Here is a 25,663-nt window from a genome sequence, read left to right as displayed (position 1 = left end):
TTAATGTCAGAAGTAGGCTTACATTAACACTGCAATGAAGTTACTGTGAAAATCCCCCAGTCGCTACACTCCGGTGCCTGTTCGGATACGCTGAGGGAAAATTCAACATGTCCAATTCACTTAATAGCATGCCTTTCGGGACTTGAGGGAGGAAACCAGAGCACCTGGAGGAAACCCACGCAGGCATGGGAGAACGTGCAGACTCAACACATAGTGACCAAAGCCGGGAATCGAACCCAGGCCCCTGGTGTTGTGAAACAACAATGCTAGCCACTGTGCTACCGTACTGCCCACATGCATCTATGTTTTCCATATGTAAAGGAATTTCCCCAGTAATATTGATGAATCTAATTTGAGGGGGGAGGGAAATCTAGCAACATTAAAATAGCATTTTTAGCATTACTCACTATACTACTGTCTTGTAAAGTGTAGAGTCATAGTTATAGCATAGAGAAAGGCCCTCTGCCCATCCATGCCAACCTTCAAGCACCTAACTATTCTAATCTTATTTTCCAGCACTTGGTTCGTAGCCTTGTATGCATTGGCATTTCAAGTGCTCATCGAAATACGTCTTAAAAGTTGTGAGGGTTCCGGCCTCTAACACCCTTTCAGACAGTGAGTTCCAGATTCCAACCACCCTCTGGGTGAAAACGTTTTACCTCGCATCTCCTCTAAATCTCCAGCCCATTACCTTAAATCTATGTCCCCTGGTTACTGACCCCCCTCCACTAAGGGGGAAAGTACATTCCTATCCACCTCTCTATGTCCCTCATAATTTTATACACATCAATCGGGTCCCCCCTCAGCCTTCTCTGCTCCAGGGAAAACAACTCCTGCTATCTTGATAGCTTATTCTGCAATTAAGAGTAACAATCAACTGTTCCACATTTGCAAGCTTGATTTCTGTAATACCCAACATTTAAATGCCTGAACATTTAACAAAGGGTTAAACATAGAACATAGAACAGTACAGCACAGAACAGGCCCTTCGGCCCTCAATGTTGTGCCGAGCCATGATCACCCTACTCAAACCCACGTATCCACCCTATACCCATAACCCAACAACCCCCCCCCTTAACCTTACTTTTATTAGGACACTACGGGCAATTTAGCATGGCCAATCCACCTAACCCGCACATCTTTGGACTGTGGGAGGAAACCGGAGCACCCGGAGGAAACCCACGCACACAGGGGGAGGACGTGCAGACTCCACACACACAGTGACCCAGCCGGGAATCGAACCTGGGACCCTGGAGCTGTGAAGCATTTATGCTAACCACCATGCTACCCTGCTGCCCTGCTGTTAAATATAGAAAAATTTTAAATAAGAGGAGTAGGCCATTTGGCTTTGACGACTGCTCCACCATTCATTATGATCATGGCTGATCATCCAATTCAGTAACCTGTTCCAGCTTTCCCCAGTATCCACTGATTCCTTCAGCCGCAAGAGCTATACCTAACTCCTTCTCAAAAACTTACACTTTTTGCGTCTCTACTGCTTTCTTTGATAGAGAATGCCACAGGCTCACTCTCTGGATGAAGACATTTCTCCTTATCTCAGTCCTAAATGGTCTGCCCCGTATTCTCAAAATGTGACCCCTGGTTCTGAACCCCACCCCCCCAGCCCATGATCGTCCTTCTTGCATCTACCCTGGCTAGTCCTGTTAGAATTTTATAGTTTTCTATGAGATTCCCCCTCATTCTTCTAAACTCCAGTGAATATAATGCTAAACTCCAGTGAATATAATCCTAATCTCTCCTCATACTTCAGTCCTGCCAGTCCCAGGATCAGTTAAACCTTTGCTGCACTCCCTCCGTAGCATCCTTCCTCAGATTAAAAAGACCAAAACTGCACACGATATTCCAGGTGTAGCCTCACAAGGCCCTGTATAATTGCAGCAAGACATCCCTGCTCCTGTACTCAAATCTTGCTATTTGCCTTCTTCACTGCCAGCTGGACCTGCATGTTCACTTTCAGCGACTGGTGTACAGGTTCACCCAGGCCTCAGTGCACATTCTCTTCTCTCAATCTACAGCCATTCAGATAATTTGCCTTCTTTTTTTACTATCAAAGTGGATAACATCACATTTATCTATATTACACTGCATCTGCCATGTATTTGCCCACTCAACTTGTCCAAATCACACTGAAGCAGATCTGCTTCCCCTCGCAGTTCACCCTACAACCTGTGCCATTATGTATAATGTCTAGCACAGGGGTGGGCAAACTTTTCCGTGCAAGGGCCACATTCAGAAATTCACAATTTTAAAGGGCCGCATAGTATATTAAGTAAAATAATTACTTCACCCGGTTATGATTCTGGGCGCCTCATATAGAACATAGAACATAGGACACGACAGCGCAGTACGGGCCCTTCGGCCCTCGATGTTGCGCCGACCTGTGAAACCATCTGAAGCCTATCTGACCTACACTATTCCATTTTCATCCATATGTCTATCCAGTGACCACTTAAATGCCCTTAAAGTTGGCGAGTCTACTACTGTTGCAGGCAGGGCGTTCCACACCCCTACTACTCTCTGAGTAAAGAAACTGCCTCTGACATCTGTCCTATATCTATCACCCCTCAATTTAAAGCTATGTCCCCTCGTGTTGGTCATCACCATCCGAGGAAAAAGACTCTCACTATCCACCCTATCTAACCCTCTGACTATCTTATATGTCTCTATTAAGTCACCTCTCAGCCTTCTCCTCTCTAACGAAAACAACCTCAATTCCCTGAGCCTTTCCTCGTAAGACCTTCCCTCCATATCAGGCAACATCCTAGTAAATCTCCTCTGAACCCTTTCCAAAGCTTCCACATCCTTCCTATAATGTGCTGACCAGAACTGCACGCAGTACTCCAGGTGCGGCCGCACCAGAGTTATGTACAGCTGCAGCATGACCTTGTGGTTCCGAAACTCAATCCCCCTGCTTATAAAGGCTAGCACACCATATGCCTCCTTAACAGCCCTATTAACCTGGGTGGCAACTTTCAGGGATTTATGTACCTGGATGCCGAGATCTCTCTGTTCATCTACACTACCAAGAATCTTGCCATTAGCCCAGTACTCTGCATTCCTGTTACTCCTTCCAAAGTGAACCACCTCACACTTTTCCGCATTAAACTCCATCTGCCACCTCTCAGCCCAGCTCTGCAGCTTATCTATGTCCCTCTGTATCCTATAACATCCTTCAGCACTATCCACAACTCCACCGACCTTCGTGTCATCTGCAAATTTACTAACCCATCCTTCTACACCCTCTTCCAGGTCATTTGTAAAAATGACAAACAGCAGTGGCCCCAAAACAGATCCTTGCGGTACACCACTAGTAACTGAACTCCAGGATGAACATTTGCCATCAACCACCACCCTCTGTCTTCTTTCAGCTAGCCAATTACTGATCCAAACTGCTAAATCACCTTCAATTCCATACTTCCTTATTTTCTGCAATAGCCTACCGTGGGGAACCTTATCAAACGCCTTACTGAAATCCATATACACTACATCAACAGCTTTACCCTGATCCACCTGTTTGGTCACCTTCTCAAAAAACTCAATAAGGTTTGTGAGGCATGACCTACCCTTCACAAAACCGTGTTGACTATCAACTTGTTCTTTTCAAGATGATTATAAACCCTATCTCTTGTAACCTTTTCCAATATTTTACCCACGACCGAAGTAAGGCTCACAGGTCTATAATTACCAGGGTTGTCTCTACTCCCCTTCTTGAACAAGGGGACAACATTTGCTATCCTCCAGTCTTCCGGCACTATTCCTGTCGACAAAGACGACATAAAGATCAAGGACAAAGGCTCTGCAATCTCCTCCCTGGCTTCCCAGAGAATCCTAGGATAAATCCCATCTGGCCCAGGGGACTTATCTATTTTGACATTTTCCAAAATTGCTAACACCTCCTCCTTTTGAACCTCAATTCCATCTAGCCTGGTCGACTGAACCTGAGTGTTCTCCTCGACAACATTGTCTTTCTCCAGTGTAAACACTGATGAAAAATATCCATTTAACACTTCCCCTATCTCCTCTGATTCCACACACAACTTTCCACTACTATCCTTGATTGGCCCTAATCTTACTCGAGTCATTCTTTTGTTCCTGATATACCTATAGAAAGCCTTAGGGTTCTCCTTGATCCTATCCGCCAACGACTTTTCGTGTCCTCTCCTCGCTCTTCTGTACAGTACAGAACAGCACAGAACAGGCCCTTCGGCCCTCGACGTTGTGCTGAGCAATGATCACCCTACTCAAGTCAATGTATCCACCCTATACCAGTAAGTAACCCAACAGCCCCCCCATTAACCTTAAAAAAAAAATAAAAAATTTAATGACTTGGTGGGCCGCATAAAGACCTTTGGCGGGCCGCATGCGGCCCACGGCCGTAGTTTGCCCACCCCTGGTCTAGCACATTAAGGGTTAGTGTAATACTCTAACCAACCACTGGATGGATCTGGGGAGCAGACCTATAAAAAGGAATGCCTCTCAGGTTTGTGGAAGAGTATGTGAGTGGATGTAGAGAGCTAGAGAAAATAGGAGCACAGCAGAGACCAATTTAAGATAGAGTGCATGAGACAGGTGTTAGTATAGTGTAGATCAGGCATTTTCAAAGTCGGGGTCGTGACCCATGGGTGGGTTGTGGGTGGGTGTTGGGAGGGTCACGGAGCCATCCGTTGTGGCGCTCCCGATTGCGTAAATACGCGTGCAAGAGCCGGCTTTTAACAATTTCAACTGCGAGTGGCCTTCAAATAGGCAGCGACCATATAAAGGAAATGCGGCTGCACTGTGCATGCATGCCCACTTATCGGTGCACATGCGCAGATATTTGCATTGTTAAAAGCCGGCTGCTGCGCGCGAATTTGTGCAATTGGGAGTGTCGTGATGGACGTAGAGGCTTAAAGGAAGTGGGAGAGAGAGAGAGATAAAGAGGCAGACTGGTTTAAGGAAGATTTTCCAGAGGGCAATACCATCGGACAGTACAGCCGCCAATTGTGGAGCAAAGGAAATAATGTACAAGAGGCCAGAATTGGGAATACAACAAAAGAAGGTTAAAAGCCATCTGCTGCAGCAGTTGCCTGCATATTTATGCAATCGAAGACGCAGAAGATTTAAAAAATAAATTCTATGTAATCTTCCTGCATAAAGGGAGGCAAAGAGCAGGCCACGCCCCCTGAACATCGACATCACGTGCTTTGGGCGCGATTGTGATTCCTCCACTTTGCCAGCAGCAAACAAAGTAAGAGAGAATGGTGGGTCGCGAAGGTTGGCCGGTATGGGTCACGAAAGTCGACTGGCGTGGGTCCCAAAGGTTGGCCATTTGATAAAAATGGGTCCCCGGAAATTTTTTTAAAAAACACTGGTGTAGATTGTAGTTTAGTTATAATATTGCTTGTTTTAAGAATAGTGATCAAACTGTATAAAGCTTTGTTTATTGCACTTAGCTTGTTGTGGTATTTGTGTACACTAATAAATCCATCCTGAGTAATAGCAGCACAACGAACACACCACCGAGCTTTGTGTCACCTACAAATTTGAAGATATTACATTTAGTCCCTTGTCACAATCATTAATATATATTCTGAATAGCTGGGGTCCCAGCACTGATCCTTGCGGGTATCCTATTAGTCACTTTCTGCCGCTTGGAAAAAGACCTGTTTATTCCTATTCTTTGTTTCTTGTCTGCCGACAAGTTTTGTATCAAAGGGATATGGGGGTAAAGCGGGATCAGGGCATTGAACTTGATGATCAGCCATGAACATAATGAATGGCGGATTAGGCTTAGGGCCGAATGGCCTCTTCCTGCTTCTAATTTCTATGCATGTTTTTATGTATTTGCATCTTATACGTTCACAAGTGCAGAATCTAACTACGGTCAGTTGGAGAAGGAGATTCTAAGCATCATATTTGGTGTATGGAAATTCCACCAATACCTGTACAGTCATCATTTCTCATTTCTGATGGACCACAGGCCTTTAACAGCTATTTTTGGGCCAAAGAAAGGATCCCCTCCTTGGCTACAAGAAGTCATTAATCCTATCCACACGTTCATATGAAATCTAATACCGTCAGTCAGAAAATCATACCAATGCGGATGCATTATCACACTTATCGTTGCGAGCTGGTCAAATACCACCCAGTCATGATCATGCTTTTTACAGATTGAGCATGTTCCAGTGACTCAAATCCAAAGACATACCAGAAATGGTCCTGTGATGAGGAAGGTTCTAGAAATGGCATTACAGGGGAGGATAGCAGGAAATCATCCTGGAGTTAAAACCGTACATTTCCAGGAGACTCAAATTAAAAGTGCAGGGTGGGTGCCTGTTGTGGGGGATGAGAATAATTATTCCACCAAATTTAAGACAAAGGTTGTGGAGCAGTTACACAAAGGGTGCCCAGGCATTGCGCAAATGAAGGAACTAGCACAAAGTTTCTTTTGGTGGCCAAGAATTGATGCCCAAATGGAAGAAATAGCATCACTGTGCCAGTCATGTGCATGGGTAAGGAACTCACTGCCGTTGTCCCCATTGGATCCGTGGGAGTGGCCTAAAATGCTGTGGTAACATCTGAAATTTGCTGATCCATTGAGGGGCACATGTTCATGGGCATTGTAGGTGAATACTCAAAGGTCCAGAAGTGCACAGGCAACCAGTGAAAATAGATGCCCACCTGATCGTCTAGCTTATTGACTGCGTTATCACAATGTGATAATATGATGCCTGCACTTGCCAATATAAATGAGTTTGTTGATATACAACGTTAATTACGTTGGACCTGAGAGGGGTGGGGGGAAGGGATGTTATATATGTGGGCTATTGCGGTTGTGTGCAATGTGTCGATAAGAACCAAATCACGTGACTTGCATGACATCATTGGCTACTTTGTAGTCTTTGGGGTGCTAGTTCCAAACGTTCACTACAGTGAAACCTATTCAATAAATCTCTGTTAATATTGCATTAAACCCACGAGTTTCTGCAATCCTATTTATTTTGTACTGTTAGTCTAACGATACAACACTCTTTGCAACAAACAGAAATTTAGACTGAGAAAGAAATAGTTCAGACACTGGGAGGGCCTGAAATCGGTTCAAACACGGAACTGCGAGTCATGTGCTGTAATTTCCATCCCGCTCTGAAGACTCTCCCTTGTGTCAGAGGCCAGGGAGTGGGAGGTGCTGAGCTCTGCAATCTGGGGAATCAGTCATTTCCTCTTCACCTGGCGCCCAGAAATAAGTTTTGAAAGTGCTGTTGTTGCTTGGCAACCAAAAGTTAAATCTTCTGTCTGCGAATTTGATTCATCCGGAGTGAGTCATTACAGTGCCGCGGCACGTGAGCTTCTCATGGGCGCTCACTTCCTTACGGCGCACTTTGCAGCATTCCAAACTACAAGTAATCTCAGAAAAAACTGTCCCATCAACGGAAACTGGAGTTCGCCTTATTGCTGGGTCAGTGACTTGAGCCATGTCCCAGTGCAGCCACCATACTGAACCAAAAAAAAGGCAACAACTAACTGCTCAGCTGATGGGGGGGGGGGAGGGAGGAAGAGAGACAGGGAATCAATCCTCAGATCGAATTGAATCACTGGTTAGTTTGAAGGTGGTCCGGCTTTTGGATACAAATGAGTGAAATTGACACGTGTGCTTTTGGAATCTTTGTCGCTGAAGTGCTTGGTCAGATGGTAACAATCTCACTCTCCCTCTGTATGGGGTTGGTGTTTGAGACTGAAGGCGTGTGAATGAGAGTGGGCGGGGATTCCGGGGTTTGTTACAATCCGCAGCTACATTCGTATTGCAACCAGGGTGGATACAGAGAGAGCAGCAATGAGTCGACAGATGTGTGGAGGCACTAGTGCTGAGAAATCTGTTACCGAGGAACTGCAGCAACTTGCTAATTCCGTGAGTATGAACCCGGCAGAAACAGTGACCCGTTTGCCAAAAGATAATCTACCCGAGCAGCTCGGATTTTATACAATGGAAACTAAACCATCCCATCACTGCGATTGCCGAGGCTAAGACTAGTAAACTCAGCCCAAGAAGACCCAACTCCTATTGAGATTTTAAAGAACAGAGGAAAGTGAAGAAGTTGATAAATTTGAAGATAGATTTCCAAATAATAGAATCGAGCTGGCTGATGTCCAACTGCCAGGCAAGGATTTGGGAAATGCTCCCAGTTAGAGCAGGGCGGAGTGGGTTTAGAGTCAGAGATGCTCAAGAATGACAGTATTTTAAAATTAGTTTTCTCACTTTAAAAAAAAAGTGATTAAACTTCAGCCCTCATCTAGACTTGAAAGCAATAACTGGTACAAAGTAATGTTTGTATTGTTGGGGCTTTTCCAGAAATGCTGGGTCTTGCATTCATAACCTTGTGACTCAGGCAAAAGTGTGACCAACTGAGCTAAGAGTTCTGGGGTGGAACTTACACTCATAACACTCATAACCTTGTGACTCGGGCAAAGTATGTCCAACTGAGCTAAGACTAACAGTGGTCCTGGAAGCTAACTGGTTGAAGGAATTCTAACCAGTAATCTTGTGAACCATAGGTTTGTGGTCATCGGTTGTAAATTGGTGCACAAGTGAGGCTTAGAAAACCTGATTCATGCAAATGACTGTTCCCTACCTCAACAGTTGTGTTATAGTTTCCCAAATCTTCATTTTGTTTCTGGGAAATCTGTTTGAAATCAGGTTTGCACCCCTGCTACAACACCACTGCAGTTCCTGTAGGATGTCATTTCGGAATTCAAGACTGCGGCGGCAAACTACCCCATTAAATTTAGATTTATTGTAACGTATACTGAGGTACATTGAAAAGTATTGTTCTGCATACAGTCCAGACAGATTATTCCATACATGAAAAACATAGGACATACGATGGGTACATAATGTAAATACATAGACGTAATAATAATACATCATGTGAAGCATATGGAGTGTAGTACTACTCGGTAAAGAAGATGTGTGAAGCGATCAGTTCAGTCCATAAGAAGGTCATAACATGCGTGTTCTCTGTCTTTTGTACCTTCTGCCGAATAGAAGAGGTGGAAGAGAGAATAACCTCCATTTTTATCAATCTAATCACCATATAATCACCTGCAATTGCTTCTCTTCCCACTCCAGTATTTTAAAAAAATTGACAGTACCCAATTCATTTCTTTTCCAATTAAGGGGAAATATAGCATGGCCAATCCAACTATCCAGCTACCCTGCACATCTTTGGGTGTGAGGGTGAGACACACTCCGACACAGGGAGAATGTGCAAACTCCACACGGACAGTGACCCTGGGCCGTCATTGAATCCGGGTCTTCGTCTACTCCTGTAAAGTTACCTCTGGAATCTGCCAGGATATATTCTTGGTCCCTCTTATTTCTTCTCTACATGCTGCTTCTCAGAACAACCATTCGAAAACACAGCATCTGTTTTCAAGTGTGAACTGATGACATGTATCTCTACCTCAACACCACCTCTGCCCACACTGTCTCTGTTATCAGATTGCTTACCTTACAGTCAGTACTAGATGAGCATAAATTTCCTACAGTTTAAATATTAGGAAAACTGATGTTATCTTTGGTGGCCTCAGCTAATCCGCCAGTCACTGTCTCCATCCTTTTTCCTGGTAACTGTCTGAGACTGAACAAAAAGACTCTACAATATCCTTCTGACAACATATCAATAGTAGGACAGACTATATTCACTTGTGTAACTGCCTGACTGCATCCTGCCTCAGCTCATTTGTGGAGGCTCATCCTCGCCTGCTGACCTTTCATATTCTATCACCTCCCACATCCTACCCTCCAAAAATGTGATACCATCCAAAATGACTGCCTATGTCCTAATCAGCGCCAACCCCTTTCCTTGCTGGCTATGTTGACTTTTGATCAAGCAAGGCATTGGTTTTATAATTCTCCCCCTTGATCCTTCCATGGCCTTGACTCCTGTCTGTCTCCGGGGGGTGGGTGGGGGGGGGGGGGGGGGGGGGGGGGGATGGCATTGAAGTGGATCATCAGGCATGATCATACTGAATGGCGGGGCAGGCTCAATGGGCTGAATGGCCTACTCCTATGTTTGTACATGTTCCCCCATATTGACCCTACATTTGCCTATCTCCTCTGGAATTCCTTGTCTAAATTAGTCACCATTCCTTCCCATTTGGACTGCACCTTAAAATCTGCCTTTTGTTTAAGTGTCTACAGTTCAATTGAATATAAAAGTACTTTGGGACATCTTGAAGTCATGAAAGACACTACATGAATCCACATTAGCTCTTTACTCTTTAATATAGTTCTATACACATTTCTTGATTACCCATCAAAGACTATGGGACTCTTTTTTTTTTCCCAATTCATTAAAGGCATTTGAGTCAATTCAAGTTGTTCTGGAGTCCTTGAGAATTCTCTTTATTTCTTTCTTCAGGTGAAGCCTAAGATTGAAGAAGAAGCTGAGAAAACATTTGATGTGTTTGTTGTAAAATCCTACAAGACTCAACTTGTGTCCGGCACCAACTATTTCATGAAAGTAAGTTTATCCTTCTTGGGGTTCAAACATTTTGCAATGGTGTCTATTATGAATAAATAATCTTAGCACTCTTGGTTTGTCTCGTGCAAGGTGAACTGGCTTCTTCTGCAGCCTCTCAAACCTGACTAGTGATTGACAGGCTTGTTTCCATATTTTCTCTTGTGTTTGAGGATTTTAATTCAAATCAATTGAGGTTAACCTTTTTATACAATAGCATTATCTTCGAGAAAGGGAGGAGGGGTGAAGGCCTTTCCCCAGCTCCATCAATACAAATCTTGCAATCAACATGCCAGTTACTGTAATGTTTAAGGCTGAGGATGTGCCTCTATGTTTTATCCATCTAGAAATGTCATCTCTTGCATAGGTGTAAGTCATCACTGAATGAAAATGGTATTTTATTGCATAGGAGTTCCATCTTAAATTTCATATTTGGGAAGTTGGTTGCAAAGCTTGGTTAACAGGTTTGATAGCTTTATGAAACTGGATGGGGGAAGAGGAAGTGTTTTCACGGTATGGTAGTGACTGGGATGTTTAGTGTATGATGGAAAGCAGCAGGAACACTGTTCAGCTTTTGGAGGAATGATCCTAGGACAGAACGCATTGGTGTGGCAGAAATTTAACTTGGAATACTGGGGTTTAATATTGGATTGTAGCTTGATGCTTGGTCTGCACTAATCTAACTTCTCTTTCTGTTTAAATTAGATTCACGTTGGTGGCGATGACTACGTGCATGCAAAAGTATTTGAAGACCTTCCTTGCAGGGGAAGTAAAAAGAAAGTAACTGGCGTAAAGGTCAATAAATTAGACCACGATGAATTAACCTATTTTTAAAACCAACCTTGCTCCAGCCTCACACACTAAAAGGAAAAGCAGTTTCTTAGCTTGTGTATCTCTCTCCAGAGATGTCTACGTGCCTTTATTATGGGAACAACATTGATCTTTGCCTTCATTAATTTTTAAAATCTGTTTCAATTTGTTAAATGTTTTCATTCTTTTCCTTTCCCCAAACCACTTCCACTGCCAGCTGTACCTTTTCACAAGTTTTCAATGGAATAAAATTAATTGGCCCAGGTAAATGCACAACATGAATAATGATTGGCTAGCTTGCACCTATTAGAGAAAAGAATAATATAAAATGTTTTTAAATCATTCAATCCTAATGGAAATTCAATTTTTCTAGATAGTCTATTTATATAATCCATGCATCTGCTTTTGTACGAAATATTGTTTCCTGTTTATTGATGATTATATGAAATAGAAAACCAATTCAAATATTTGTATTCATTCTGCATTATAAGGAATGTATTAATTTAAAGAACAGCATTGTAAGAAATATATGAATAAATATTGCTCTATACATCATACTGGAAAGCATTGTTTTAAATTGTACCCCCTCCCCACTAAAGGATCCATATAAAGGGGTACATACATGGGCGGCCCGGTGGCACAGTGTTTAGCACTTGCTTCACAGCTCCGGGGTCCCAGGTTCAATTTCCGGCTTGGGGCACTGTCTGTGTGGAGTCTGCACGTTCTCCCCGTGTCTGTGAGTTTCCGCCCAGCTGCTCTGGTTTCCTCCCACAAGTCCCGAAAGACGTGCTTGTTAGGTAATTGGACATTGTGAATTCTTCCTCTGTATACCCGACCAGGCGAACTTCATTGCAGTGTTAATGTAAGCCTACTTGTGACAGTAAAGATTATTATTATTATTTCAGGTTGTTTAATAAAATATTTTATTTCAAAAACAAGATCCTTGAGAGAGTGAAATTTTTGCTTGGGACAGGAAGGGATTTTGATCAATTTTCCCAATGGAATGAAGCAGTTATTCTTTTGTGGATTGTTTTTTTAAATCCTTCCCCATTTCCCCAAACATCAGTTTATCTAATAGGATAAAACAGGGGTTCATTCGAAATCCAAGTGCCGATGATCAGGCAGCTTGCATTTTACATCACCCCATCACCTGATAAGTGTGCATGAGACTGCTTGTACTGGATAAAAGGCCATGAGAATGGCCACTGCAGTTACTTGAGCACATCATCTAAGATGACACCCAAGTGCCTTACTGAGTTAGTGTTTCATTGTTGGAGGTGCCAACTTTCAGATGAGACCTCATTTGCCTTCTTGGGTCTTGATACAGTGGCACTATCCTGGGCAATATCTATCTCTCAGGCAACCTGACTTAGAACAGAACATACAGTGCAGAAGGAGGCCAGTCCAAAGATGTGCAGGTTAGGTGGATTGGCCATGATAAATTGCCCTTAGTGTCCAAAATTGCCCTTAGTGTTGGGTGGGGTTACTGGATTATGGGAATAGGGTGGAGGTGTTGACCTCGGGTAGGGTGCTCTTTCCAAGAGCTGGTGCAGACTCGATGGGCCGAGTGGCCTCCTTCTGCACTGTAAATTCTATGATAATTTGGCCCATCAAGTCTACACTGACCCACTTAAGCCCTCACTTACACCCTATCCCTATAACCCTTGATAACCTCCTAATCACTAAGGGCAATTTATCATGGCCAATCCACCTAACCTGCACGTCTTTGGACTGTGGGAGGAAACCAGAGCAAACCCACGCAGACACAGGGAGAACGTGCAGATGCCGCACCGACAGTGACCCAGCGGGGGATCAAACCTGGGACCCTGGCACTTGTGCTACCGTGCTGCCCTAACAGACGATGAATTAACAGACTATATATTAATGATCACATTTTGCTGGAACTTGCTCTGCACATTGACATCTGCACTTCACTAGATTACAATGGGTGACCAAGCTTAAAATATTTCTTTGTACACAGTGCTTTGGCATAACCTGAAGTCACAAAATGTCTATATAAATACATTAGTTCTTCATATGGAATTTCACTGGTAGAAATAGGTATGTGTTTGAAGTAGTATAGCACTATAGTCCGTTTATCCTAGACGAGAGTTTATCATGTAAATTGTGTCACTGACTTTAATCACAAAGGTGACATATTAAATTTTTGGTTGGCTATTGTATGCAGATTAAGCAATTGTTTGCAGCTTGTTTAGAGGTGTAATTACCCTGTTTCACAGGTCTTTTAGGGCCCTGATTGCTGTTTACATAGATGAGACATTTAAGAGGTGAAAGTGGTCAGATTATTTAACCTGATGAATCAATCCCTTAATTGCAAGCCACTTGCCTCCAGCATTCTTCTGTAAACTGTGCAGTAGTCAATTGAATTGCTGGATTCAATTCGCTTTGATTCAATATTTACACTCTGTTGGAATCACTCTTGTTTATCCAGAAGGTCAGAAAAAGGAAAAAAAATCAAATTTATCCAGTGAAATAACCACATTCATTATGTTCACAACCTCAAATAGACATTTATTCTCAGTAGGTACAAGAAAGGAAATGTGATGTTGGTCGGCTCATTGAGAGGGTGGAAGCCAGTCTCTAGTTGTAAATTCTATTTCCAACTATAACTACTGTAAAGTGGAAAACAGCAATCATACCAATTAGTGAACATCAAGTTGTGGGGTGTGATTCTCCGAAATGGAGACAAAGTCCCGACACTGGTGTGAAAACCGGAGTGTTTCACTCCAGCGTCTGGGCCCGCTCCCAACCCCCTATTCTCCCGCCCCCGGCGGGCTAGGGACGGCGTTGTGTATTTTACGCGCGCTGGGCCTTGGTGCCGCGTAAAAAGCGGCGGCAGGTAAATGACGCATCCAGCGTCGTGTAAATGAAGTCACCCGCGCATGCGCAGTTGCAGTCCTCCCCGAGGCCGCCCCGCAAGAAGATGGCGGATGGATCTTGCGGGGCGGTGGAGGAAAGGAGGTCCTCCTTTAGAGAGGTCGGCCCACCGATCGCTGGGCCCCCGATTGCGGGCCAGACCCCATCGGAGGCCCCCCCCCCCAACCCGGTGCAGGAACCCCCCTCCCCCACCCACCCCCCAGCGTTCCCGCCAGCAGCAACCAGGTGTGGACGGCACCGGCGGGAACCTGTCGTGTTGGGGCAGCCGCTTGGTCCATTCGGGCCGGAGAATCGCCGCTTGCCTTTTGCAAACGGCGAGTGGCAATTCTCCAAGTGGCCAGCCGTGATTCTCGCCACACTGGTTTGGGGGGGGGTGGGGGAATCTCGTGCGGGTGCTGGGGCAGCGTGGCGGGACTTGCGCGGCACCCCGGCAGTTCTTCAACCCAGCGTGGGGGGAGGGGGGAGAATTCCGCCCGTAGCCTTTCCATACAAATAGGGCAGCACGGTAGCATGGTGGTTAGCATAAATGCTTCACAGCTCCAGGGTCCCAGGTTCGATTCCCGGCTGGGTCACTGTCTGTGTGGAGTCTGCACGTCCTCCCCGTGTGTGCGTGGGTTTCCTCCAGGTGCTCCGGTTTCCTCCCACAGTCCAAAGATGTGCGGGTTAGGTGGATTGGCCATGCTAAATTGCCCATAGTGTCCTAAAAAGTAAGGTTAAGGGGGGGGGGGGGTGTTGTTGGGTTACGGGTATAGGGTGGATACGTGGGTTTGAGTAGGGTGATCATGGCTCGGCACAACATCGAGGGCCGAAGGGCCTGTTCTGTGCTGTACTGTTCTATGTTCTAATACTTAAATACGTGTAGTCACTAACTAATTACTGTCCAATATCATCTAGCTTGTTAACAATTTCCTGATTACAGCAACCATAAGAAATAGGAGTGGGCCATTTAGCCCTTCGAGCCTACTCTGCCATTTAATAAGATCATGGCTGATTTAACACTTAAGTCCACTTTCTTGCCTTCTCTCCATAACTCTTAATTCCCCTACTGATTTAAAAACCCATTAATTTCAGCCTTAAAAATGTTCAAGGACAGGCTCCACAGTTTTCTAGGCCTAAGAATTCCAACGTTTCATTCTTCCTCAAATCCATTAGAGTCCATCCTGTTCATTTTCTTTGTTCCCATTTCTTTTGTTGTTTTATTATTTTGCTCCATGGACCCATACTTGGGATGTGCCTTTCAGCAGAAGACTTGAATGTGAAACAGCTTGCTTGCCAGGGCACTGTGTTCCCAGGTTTTTTGTTCAGCAGAAGAGAAGACAAACTTCTTGGCACAGAGTGGATCTTAGGAAACAGTCTTCGAGGGAGTCAGGTCGATTGGTTAACTGGCAACTTGTGGGTTGGCTGAGTTCTGCCTAACAATGGTTACTGGTTCCTGTGTGATGTTTGTGTAAACCTGGTGACTATAGTTTATTGGGTTCAACCAAGGATCTCGGGTACTTATAATAAGTTCTAGGCCACAGACAGACGCGGAGACATGCTACAATAGCGCCCACACCATGACCAGGGGCGCAATTGAGCGGTGCATCGGCAAACTGGAGGTGCAGTTCAGATGCCTGGATGCTCTGTAACCCCTCCAGTATAGCGCCAGGAGGGTGTCTCGCATCGTGGTGGCCTGCTGCATCCTCCACAACATCGCGCAACAGAGACATGATGTGCTGGAGGAGGGGGATGAACACCGGTCCTTGTCCGACGCAGTTGGCCAGGTCATGGTGCCCAGGCAGGCACGGGAGACTGCACAATGTGTGCGCCAGGGCCGGCGTGTTCGGGACGCTCGAATCAACCCCAGGTTCAACAGCTAGGGACCTGGCCGATGGCATGAACATCCCAATTCACTCAGCCGACCACCCCTCCCATAGCCACCCTTCCATGACCACCCCCCCTGCATCATATCCATGATTATTACCTGCTTCACTATGGAGTGTAGGCCATGGGTTGGCAGTAACAGTGGGTCTGGTCTGTGGGATGGAAGATGATGATGACCTGCTCCGCGATGAGCTCTGGTGGTCTGCATCATTTGACAAAGTCTGATCCTGCCCATGGTAGCACTTTCCACCGTCCACTTGGGTGATCTCTACATGCAGGCTGGCCACTCCATCACATGGTCCCACTGAACCCTTGGGATGACGGGGGGGGGGGGGGGGTTTGGGGGGTGGGTGTTGAAAGGGAGGGGCAGCATACCAGGGCAATGTGCGGTGTCCGTCCTAGAGACCTGGCCTATGCCCACCTCCTCACCCTACTGTATAAATATCTCCCTTTTTATGCCTTTTAGCTTTAACAAAGGGTCATCTGGACTCAACGTTCCTTCTGAAAGTCCAAATAAGCCACTGGCTCCCCTCATCAACTCTACTAATGAAATCCTCAATAATGCTGGGACCAGGTGGAAGTGCAGAGGTGAAGCGTTTGAAAATGAAAATGAAATGAAAATCGCTTATTGTCACAAGTAGGCTTCAAATAAAGTTATTGTGAAAAGCCCCTAGTCATGACATTCCGGCGCCTGTTCGGGGAGGCTGGTATGGGAATTGAATCATGCTGCTGGCCTGCCTTGGTCTGCTTTCAAAGCCAGTAATTTATGCTTTCAAAGCCAGTAATGTGCTAAACCAGCCCCTGAAGGTACAGTTGCAGAGCACATAGGAGATCCGGTGAGTTTATATCTCTATGGTTAAGCATAAATTGAGCGTAGTAAAGCAGTTGTTCCATTATTTTGATGGGATTGAGAACATCCAGTCCCAACTTCTCGTATCATTATCATATCTTCATTCTTCATAACATTGCAAAACAAAGAAATGCATATGGGGCAAAAGCGTCTTTGGCAGCTGCCAGAGCCATTCAAAATAACATGAGACAGGACACTTTGACCATTTCTCTTCCCAAGGTTGCCTGGAACCCTGCCATTACTATTCCCCTCTGCATCTTCTGTTGAAGGTTCCGGTCTTTCTCGAGTTTCACCTCCTGCATCTTGGGGGGCGCTGTAGGCAGAGAGTAGGCTGTAGGCTGCAACAAGTGCGCATGCTCAGCAGGGGTTTTCTGTGCTGTCAATAAAGTTAAATTTGAAGGACTCTTGGCCGTTCGGCGCTTGGTAATAAAGTTTTTGTTGAAGACATGGCGGATTATAAAGAGGCGCCGCTCGCCTCCCGGCCGCAAACCCTCGACCCCCGCGAATACCTGGAGCTGACCCCGGATGAGCGCCGGGCCCAAAAGGAGAGGCTCGCAATCCGGGCCCGCCTGAAGCTGCAGTATCTGACACAGCTCAACAACCCGGGGCGGACCGAGCTGATAGTGAGTGATGGGGAGGAGGGAAGCAGTGTCCCCAGCACTGCTGCTGGGGGGGATGCGGGTATAGTGGGGATGTTCACGGATGATTAGATATGACCATCTCCAAAGATAATCCTACCGTCTCCTCGTGACATTCACTGGCATTATCAGTGATGAATTCCCTTACTACAGTATCAACCTCCTGGGGGGTTACCATTTACGAAAAATTGAACTGGACTAGCCATATTAACACTGGCTAAAAGAGCAGGTGATGTATTTCACCTCCTGACTCCCCAAAACCTGTCCACCATATACAAGGCTCAAGTCAGGAGTGTGATAGAATGCTCTCCACTTGTCTGGATGAGTGCAGCTCAACTTTGGAAACTTCATGGTGCGGCCGCATTTGGAATATTGCGTGCAATTCTGGTCGCCGCATTATAGGAAGGATGTGGAAGCATTGGAAAGGGTACAGAGGAGATTTACCAGATTGTTGCCTGGTATGGAGGGAAGATCTTATGAGGGAAGGCTAAGGGACTTGAGGCTGTTTTTGTTAGAGAGAAGAAGGTTAAGAGGTGACTTAATTGAGGCATTCAAGATGATCAGAGGATTATATAGGGTGGACAGTGAGAGCCTTTTCCCTCGGATGGTGACGTCTAGCACGAGGAAACATAGCTTCAAATTGAGGGGAGATAGATATAGGACAGATGTCAGGTAGGTTCTTTACTCGGAGAGTAGTAAGAGTGTGGAATGCCCTGCCTGCAACAGTAGTGGACTCGCCAACACTAAGGGCATTCAAATGGTCATTGGATAGACATATGGACGATAAGGGAATAGTGTAGATGGGCTTTAGAGTGATTTCACAGGTCGGCGCAACATCGAGGGCTGAAGGGCCTGTACTGCGCTGTTGTGTTCTATGTTCATGATGCTTAATTTGATGAATGGTCTTCAATATTTAATAGGAAAACAAATTTGAAACTTGTGTACATTATATGTCAATTTATTGCTCAAAATTCATAATCTATTTCATTTTAATGTGCTGTAAGTTTAAATGCTTCTGGTCCTTTCTAACAAATAATTTGCTGCAATTTTCTTGCATTTTACAGGAAGACCCAGCCCTCATTCGGTGGGTACATGCTCGCCATCTGAACCATGTTTATCCTAATTTTCGTCCAAGCCCTAAGACATCACTGCTGGGATTTGTCTGTGGTGTAGTGCCTCTATTTGCTTTGTACTACCTCTTCAAAACTGATCGGGTAAGAATAATGAGAATAAATGAATGAAGCAAAATTGAAAAATAATTAGATTAGGACAGTATTTTTATATATGTAACAAAGTGGTTCAGTGAGTTTCTGTGGATATAGCTAATGAATTTAAAGATTATTCAGTTGAGGGGATTGACAAGTATGACAAAGGAGAATCCTGGGAAGGAGGCCTGTGAAAATTGATCTTGGCCTGAGAGGAGGTTGCACGTCACTCATTAAAGAATGCTTTCTGAAACCTTATTCCATATGACAGCATGAAAAATGCTTTTACCATTTCTACTTTCTTTTTGAAGGGGATGTGGCTCAAAACTAAAGACAAGGAAGTATTACTTCAATCCCAAAGGTTGTTGCTGAAAATGATCAGCCAGTATCCTCCGAACCTCCTGCCAATGTTGAGGAAATATTTAGCTTTGACTGAAAATCTCACTAGAAGGGAAATTGTGACTTCAAATAATAGGAAAGTTGTCAAATTTGTTTTCAGAGTGCTGTTACTGTCAGCAATAGGGTATCTACCCAATGATTTGGTGTAAGATGGGGGAATGCCTGTGTGAAGGGTAGCAAAATGATCTTCAAGTCGGAACCTTGGTTTTGTGGAAGTTGAATATATCCCAGGGGTGACTAAATTAATTTTGTTCTGGGGTTTATTGGAATCTTATGGTTGAGGAGGCAGTATCCTTGGTCAGAACCAAGTAGGAGGAGGAGTTGGGTTCCGAACTGGAGGGTTGCGTGTGGTGCGAGGGTGAATGTGGCGTCATCACGTGTAAGGTTAGGGCTGATACAGTTGAAGGTGGTGCATAGGGCCCATTTGACCAAATCCAGGATGAGAAGGTTTTTATGGAGATGGAGGTCGAATGTGAGCTTTTTGGGAGGGGCCTGGCCAATCAGTGCATATGTTCTGGGCATGTCATTGGCTCATGGGTCTCCTTCAGCACCATGCTGAAAATTCTACAAATTGAGCTGAAGTCCTGATCCCTAATGGCCATATTTGGGGTGCTGGACCTGCCCGAACTACAGACTGGATCAGGGGCCGATGTTCTGGCCTTCGATTCGCTGATTGCTTGTAAGCAGATGCTGATGGGGTGGTCAGCTTCTCCACCCAATGCCTCAGTTTCACTGGGGAATCTTATAGAATTTTTGTATCTTGAAAAAGTTAAGTGCACTATGAGGGGCACAATTGAAGTGTTCTATCGATTTATGGCTACCTTTAAAGAGTTGGTCACCGTTAGCTGTTGGGGGGCAGTTTTATTGTTACATGTTATTGTTTTTGTTATGTATAAAATTGGAAAAATGTAATTAATATTTTTTTAAATAATTAATTTATTTTGTCAAAGCGCAACTGTGATGGTTGCACTTGCAGTGGTCTTTAATCTCAGTCAGCTGCAGGTTTCCCTGCACACAATGTTGTGTAATTTACTGCTTTGTGAAGCCATCGCATCAAAAGCGGTTCTGAGTGGAGGTGGTGAAGTTGCTGCACATGTATCTGTAAATGTCACCATATAGCTACTATCAGATGGGGGCCAGTGGTTTTCTATAGTGCTTGTTCCACTTGACAACTCTGGTAGACCTTCTGATCTTCAAAACAAGGAGATGCCATAGGTTCCCCAACTCCAGCGTGCAAGATTAAACTTTGGAAAATACTTTTTAAGTATATGGAAAATGCTTTCAATATATTTAAACTTTTTGAAAAAACTATCAAAAATTGATCAAAAACTAAATTAACATTTTTTTTTAGTTGTCAGAAGACTTAGCTGCAGATTTGTCCTCTGGGCTTTAACAGTGGAGCACCTCTGCCCCACTAGAAGAGGCCACAATACCAGGTATCGAACCCCCCTGGCAGTGATAGGGGCCGAGAAAAATCTTTCAGTTATGGAAAGGAAGATTTGGGACTAGGCCTCGACACCTGAACTTACTCCGTTGTTTGGCCCAGGCATGCACAAAAACGGCCCGCAAAACAGGTGAAAGCAAGGAAACAGACTGCTGAGCAATTGGTGACCATTTTCTTTGAGAATCAGAATAATAATCACTTATTGTCACAAGTATGCTTCAATTAAATTATTGTGAAAAGCCCCTAGTTGCCACATTCCGGCGCCTCTTCGGGGAGGCTGGTATAGGAATTGAACCCGTGCTGCTGCCTTGTTTTACATTACAAGCCAGCTATTTAGCCCAGTGTGCTAAACCAGCCCTGCTATTCCTGTATATTGGGAGGAAATGTGAAATAATTTGAAACTCTGTTCTTAAATTCAGAAAGAATTAATAACATTTTCTGGTTCTGAATTAGATGCCTTTTAACTGACTAATGTACTTTCTTTGGTGAGGAGGGGCTATGATTGGGGGGGATGGGGTTGGGGGTTTGCTGAGAGGTGGTGGAATGGGAGACTATTTTCTTAGCTAATTGTAGTAAAGGCTGCCCAGAACATTTAGCAAACTATAACATCACTAGGAGATGAGAGTAAAATCCAGACCAAGGCAAAGAATTAGAGTAACAAACATCCAGTGAACAAATACAGTTGCAGAATAAAAATAAGTAAAGCCACCATTGTCTCAAATGACATTGAGGGGGAGAGCTGACTGGTGGTGCTTTAACTTGAGGATCACCACACCTCAGGCAAGGGGCAAGGGAAGGCTGACCTTCAGAATACCACTAACGACTGTTTAAAAATAGTGAGTGGACAAATTAATGAAAACAAATTAAATTGTTAGTTTTACAATGTCAACAACAAAACAGGGAGACTGGAGGCAGTAATTCAGGACAAGGAACAAGATACAATAGGGAAAACAGAAACATAGCTTAATAAAGAGCTGGACTGGAAGTTGTATATTACAGGATATTATCTATTTTTTTTTAAATAGGGAAGGAAAAACAGTTGTGAGAAAGCTGCACTAATTAGAGATAACATTGGTATAGAAAAAAGGAACACAACATTAAGATAGAAACATAATCCATACGGATTTCTATAAAGGATAAGATGGGATCATCCAAATGGAGGTCATCCATGAAGTGCTACGACCTGCAAGGCTACAGACCTGGTGCTAGAAAGTGGGATTAAAATGAGCGGCTAGTTTCTTTTTTCTCTCTCTTTTTGGCCGGCGTAAACATGATGGGCAGAATGGCCTCTTTCTATGTGGTAACCTTTCTATGGCTCTGGTTCTGTCTGCAGACCACCTGATAGTGGGAAAAGAAATCTGCAGGCTAATCTATGAAATGAGTAACAGACAAAATAATAATAATAATGGGCGATGAAATGATAATTGAGTGAGTAAATGACCAAATTAGTAGATTGGCGCGGGGGGGGGGGGGGGGGGCGGGGGGCAACAAGGTTGAATTTTGAGCAAGTGAGAATGGAACTGGAGACCATAACTGGGGGAAAAAATAAGGCAAATAAAAGATAGAACACCCTTGAAAATATTTAAATTGGTGATCATCAGAGTTCAGATGGAAAAATATTCCAGTAAAAAGGCAGAACAATGCAGTCAATAATGAAACAAATAGATAAGGAAATATAGGTAAAATTTAAGCTATGGCATTCACAAAGTCTGAGTCTATAAATGGTGGAGTTATTGAATTTTCTTGAATTCTTTGTAAAAGTAACAAAATAAACAAGGGTAATGCAATGAATTTAATATTTAACAGCAAACACTGACTTGCGTAGCACCTTTTAATGTATTAAAACAACCTAAGGCTTCACAAGAATATTATATAACAAAACTAACACTGAGCCACCTAAGGAGATATTGGATAAGTAAACAAAAGCTTGGCCAAACAAGTAAGTTTGAAAGAGCGTTTTTAAGGAGGTAATTGAAATAGAGAGGTGGGGAGGGTAGGATGGGTATTCCAGAACTTGGGGCTGAGACAACTGAAATCGTAGCCACTGATGGTGGAGCAATTAAAATCAGGGTGCTAAAAAGGCCAGAATTAGAGGAGCACAGATATCTCAGTGGGATATGGATTGGAGGAGATTACAGACATGAGGAGAGGTGCGACCATGGAGGGAATTGAAAACGAGGATAAGGCTTTTGAAATCAGGACTTTTATAACAGGGAACAAATGCAGGTCAGTGAGCACAGGGTGGTGAGGGAAACAGGATTTGGTTGAGACACAGGCATCAGAGTTTTGGATGACCTCCACTTTTCAAAGATGAGAGTGTGGGAAACCAGCCAAGAATTCATTGGAATAGTCAAGCCCATAGGTGACAACAGCATGAATGAGGATTGCAACAGCAGATTAGCTCAGGCAGCACAAAGTCAGGCAACGTTACAGAAGTGGAAATAAGCTTTGGTCAGAAGGGTAGCATGGTGGTTAGCATAAATGCTTCACAGCTCCAGGGTCCCAGGTTCGATTCCCAGCTGGGTCACTGTCTGTGTGGAGTCTGCACGTCCTCCCCCTGTGTGCGTGGGTTTCCTCCGGGTGCTCCGGTTTCCTCCCACAGTCTAAAGATGTGCAGGTTAGGTGGATTGGCCATGCTAAATTGCCCGTAGTGTCCTAATAAAAGTAAGGTTAAGGGGGGGGTTGTTGGGTTACGGGTATAGGGTGTATACGTGGGTTTGAGTAGGGTGATCATGGCTCGGCACAACATTGAGGGCCGAAGGGCCTGTTCTGTGCTGTACTGTTCTATGAAAAGAAGCTCATCACGAGGTCAAGCATGACACTAAGGTTGCATAGCTTAATCTCAGCCTGACTTGTCAGGGAGAGGGATGGAGTCAGCAATGAGTGAGCAGTTAGGAGCAGACACAAACCAATGGGTTTCAATTTTTCCAATATCTCATTGGAGGAAACCTCTCATCCAGCATTGGATGAATGATGAGCAGTCCCATAATTTTGCAGTGGAGGGTTCGAGAGAGGTGATGGTGATGTAGAACTGGGTCACAGGTTACACATGAAAACTAATTACATTTTTTAATGACATTTTTTCAGATGGTATCACTGAGGGACAGCATATAGACCAATGGTGGGCAACCTGCTGCCCAGGGGCCACATGCAGCCCCACAGACATTTGTTGACTCCACACGTGGAGTTGCCACATTGCACTGTTTCAATCCACGTTATTTTTTTCCTATCAGTATAACTGAAGTTAGATGCATGCAAAGCAAAGGCACATGACCGTAAAGAAAAGCTAATACATGTGGCATGTATTAAAGACATTCAATCTTATTCCAGAGTTATAGTCCATGAATATGCCCAATTTCAATTTTCAGCCCACTGAGAAGAAGGAGGGTTACTTGTGCAGCCCATTTACTAGCCTAAGCTGCCCATCATTGATGTAGATAAACTAGAATGGACCAAGGCTAGAACCTTTGGCAACAACAGAGGTAACAATGTGGGAGCAGGAAATGAAGCCATTGCAAATGATTCAGTGGCTATGATTAGGCAGATGAGAATAAAACTAGACCTGCTTGTAAGGCAACCCCTTCATCTCGGGAATCAACCTAGTGAACCTTCTGTGAACTGCCTCCAATGCTAGTACATCCCTCCTATTTAAGGATAGCAAAACTGCACAAACTTCCTAAGTGTGGTCTCCCAAATGCCCTGTACTTTTATTGCAAGTCTTCCCCTTTTTTATACTTCAGTATGGAAAAAAAAATGTAGGTTATGGATCTTCCTTGCAATAAAGAGCAACATTCCATTTGCTTTCCTAATTGTTATATTTGCATGCTCATGACCATTTATCTGGACCCTCTGTTTCCTGTTAGTCAATTCTGTATCCATGCGAACATATTAACCCCAGCTCTCATCTTGTGTTGGAAACCTTTTATGTGGCATGTTATTGAATGCTTTTTTAGAAATCTAAATACACTGCATCTTCTGGTTCCCCTTTAGCTACCCTGCATGCTATATCTTCAAAAGATAGTTGTTGGCATTCTCAATGTTATCAATGTAAGATGATGGATAAACATCCTCAAAGAACTCTAATGAATAGAAGACTATGCTAATAGGGTGAAGTGCTTGGGTAGGCCAAATTGCCTGTTGGTGCTGTATACCTGATGTAACTGTAAATTGTGTGTAATCATTTACGATGCAGTTAGAACATAGAATTTACAATGCAGAAGTAGGCCATTCAGCCCATCGAGTCTGCACTGGCCATTGGAAAGAGCACCCCATTTAAGCCCACGCCTCCACACTATTCCTGTAACCCAGTAACCCCATCTAATCTTTTTAGACACTAAGGGCAATTTATCATGGCCAATCCACCTAACCTGCACGTCTTTGGATTGTGGAAGGAAACCGGAGCACCCGGAGGAAACCCACACGCACACTGCGAGAAGGTGCAGACTCCGCACAGTGACCCAAGCCTGGAATTGAACCTGGGACCCTGGAGCTGTGAAGCAACTGTGCTAACCACCATGCTACCGTGCTGCCGAGTTGGTTCTATTTCATGTGCATTTGAAATCTTATCTAACTTGTGGCTTCTGTTTTTTTTCCCTAGGACCGTAAAGAAAAGCTCATCAAGGAGGGAATGGAGCGACCATTTAGTCTAATGTCATAAGTGGTTGAAGCAGAGACGACAGACATGACTAGTAATTGTACAGCATATCATGAAGAAATGTAAACACGTCCTTATGCTTTAAATAAATATTAATTTAATTTATTCTCATTTCCTTGATCTTTGATATTATAAATTAAAAGGGAAGTACAGCTATTTTATTTCTCTTTTTGTTTCCTCTGTCTCTGTTCCTGTACCAATTTATGAAGGGTTCTTTTAGTTTTACTCTACCCAAAATATTTTGCAGAAGCAGAATGCTGAATATCTTAATAATTTGTATTTATATTGTGCCTTTAATGTAATAAATCATCTTGGGGTGCTTTATAATCATAAAAAATGATGACTGGTTGGGGACAAAGTTTGTTATGGGAACTGAAGATAATGA

At 44.0% G+C, this 25,663-nt stretch overlaps 2 protein-coding genes across 2 annotated transcripts; both read left to right on the top strand.

Moving 5' to 3' along the window:
• Window positions 1-7,457: 7,457 nt before the first annotated feature.
• Window positions 7,458-11,882, top strand: LOC119968935 (cystatin-B-like). The gene is made up of 3 exons (XM_038801948.1): window positions 7,458-7,906; window positions 10,419-10,520; window positions 11,223-11,882. The coding sequence occupies exons 1-3, from the start codon at window positions 7,832-7,834 to the stop codon at window positions 11,349-11,351; spliced, it is 306 nt and encodes a 101-aa protein (XP_038657876.1). The 5' UTR covers window positions 7,458-7,831; the 3' UTR covers window positions 11,352-11,882.
• A 5,417-nt stretch (window positions 11,883-17,299) lies between these two features.
• ndufb4 (NADH:ubiquinone oxidoreductase subunit B4) lies at window positions 17,300-25,384 on the top strand. The gene is made up of 3 exons (XM_038801947.1): window positions 17,300-17,561; window positions 18,641-18,790; window positions 25,222-25,384. The coding sequence occupies exons 1-3, from the start codon at window positions 17,385-17,387 to the stop codon at window positions 25,279-25,281; spliced, it is 387 nt and encodes a 128-aa protein (XP_038657875.1). The 5' UTR covers window positions 17,300-17,384; the 3' UTR covers window positions 25,282-25,384.
• Window positions 25,385-25,663: the final 279 nt, after the last annotated feature.

This window comes from Scyliorhinus canicula, chromosome 7 (genome assembly GCF_902713615.1).
Source record: "Scyliorhinus canicula chromosome 7, sScyCan1.1, whole genome shotgun sequence".
Lineage (NCBI taxonomy): Eukaryota > Metazoa > Chordata > Chondrichthyes > Carcharhiniformes > Scyliorhinidae > Scyliorhinus > Scyliorhinus canicula.
The sequence above is the reverse complement of the archived record's forward strand: the minus strand, read 5'-3'. Positions and strand labels throughout refer to the sequence as shown.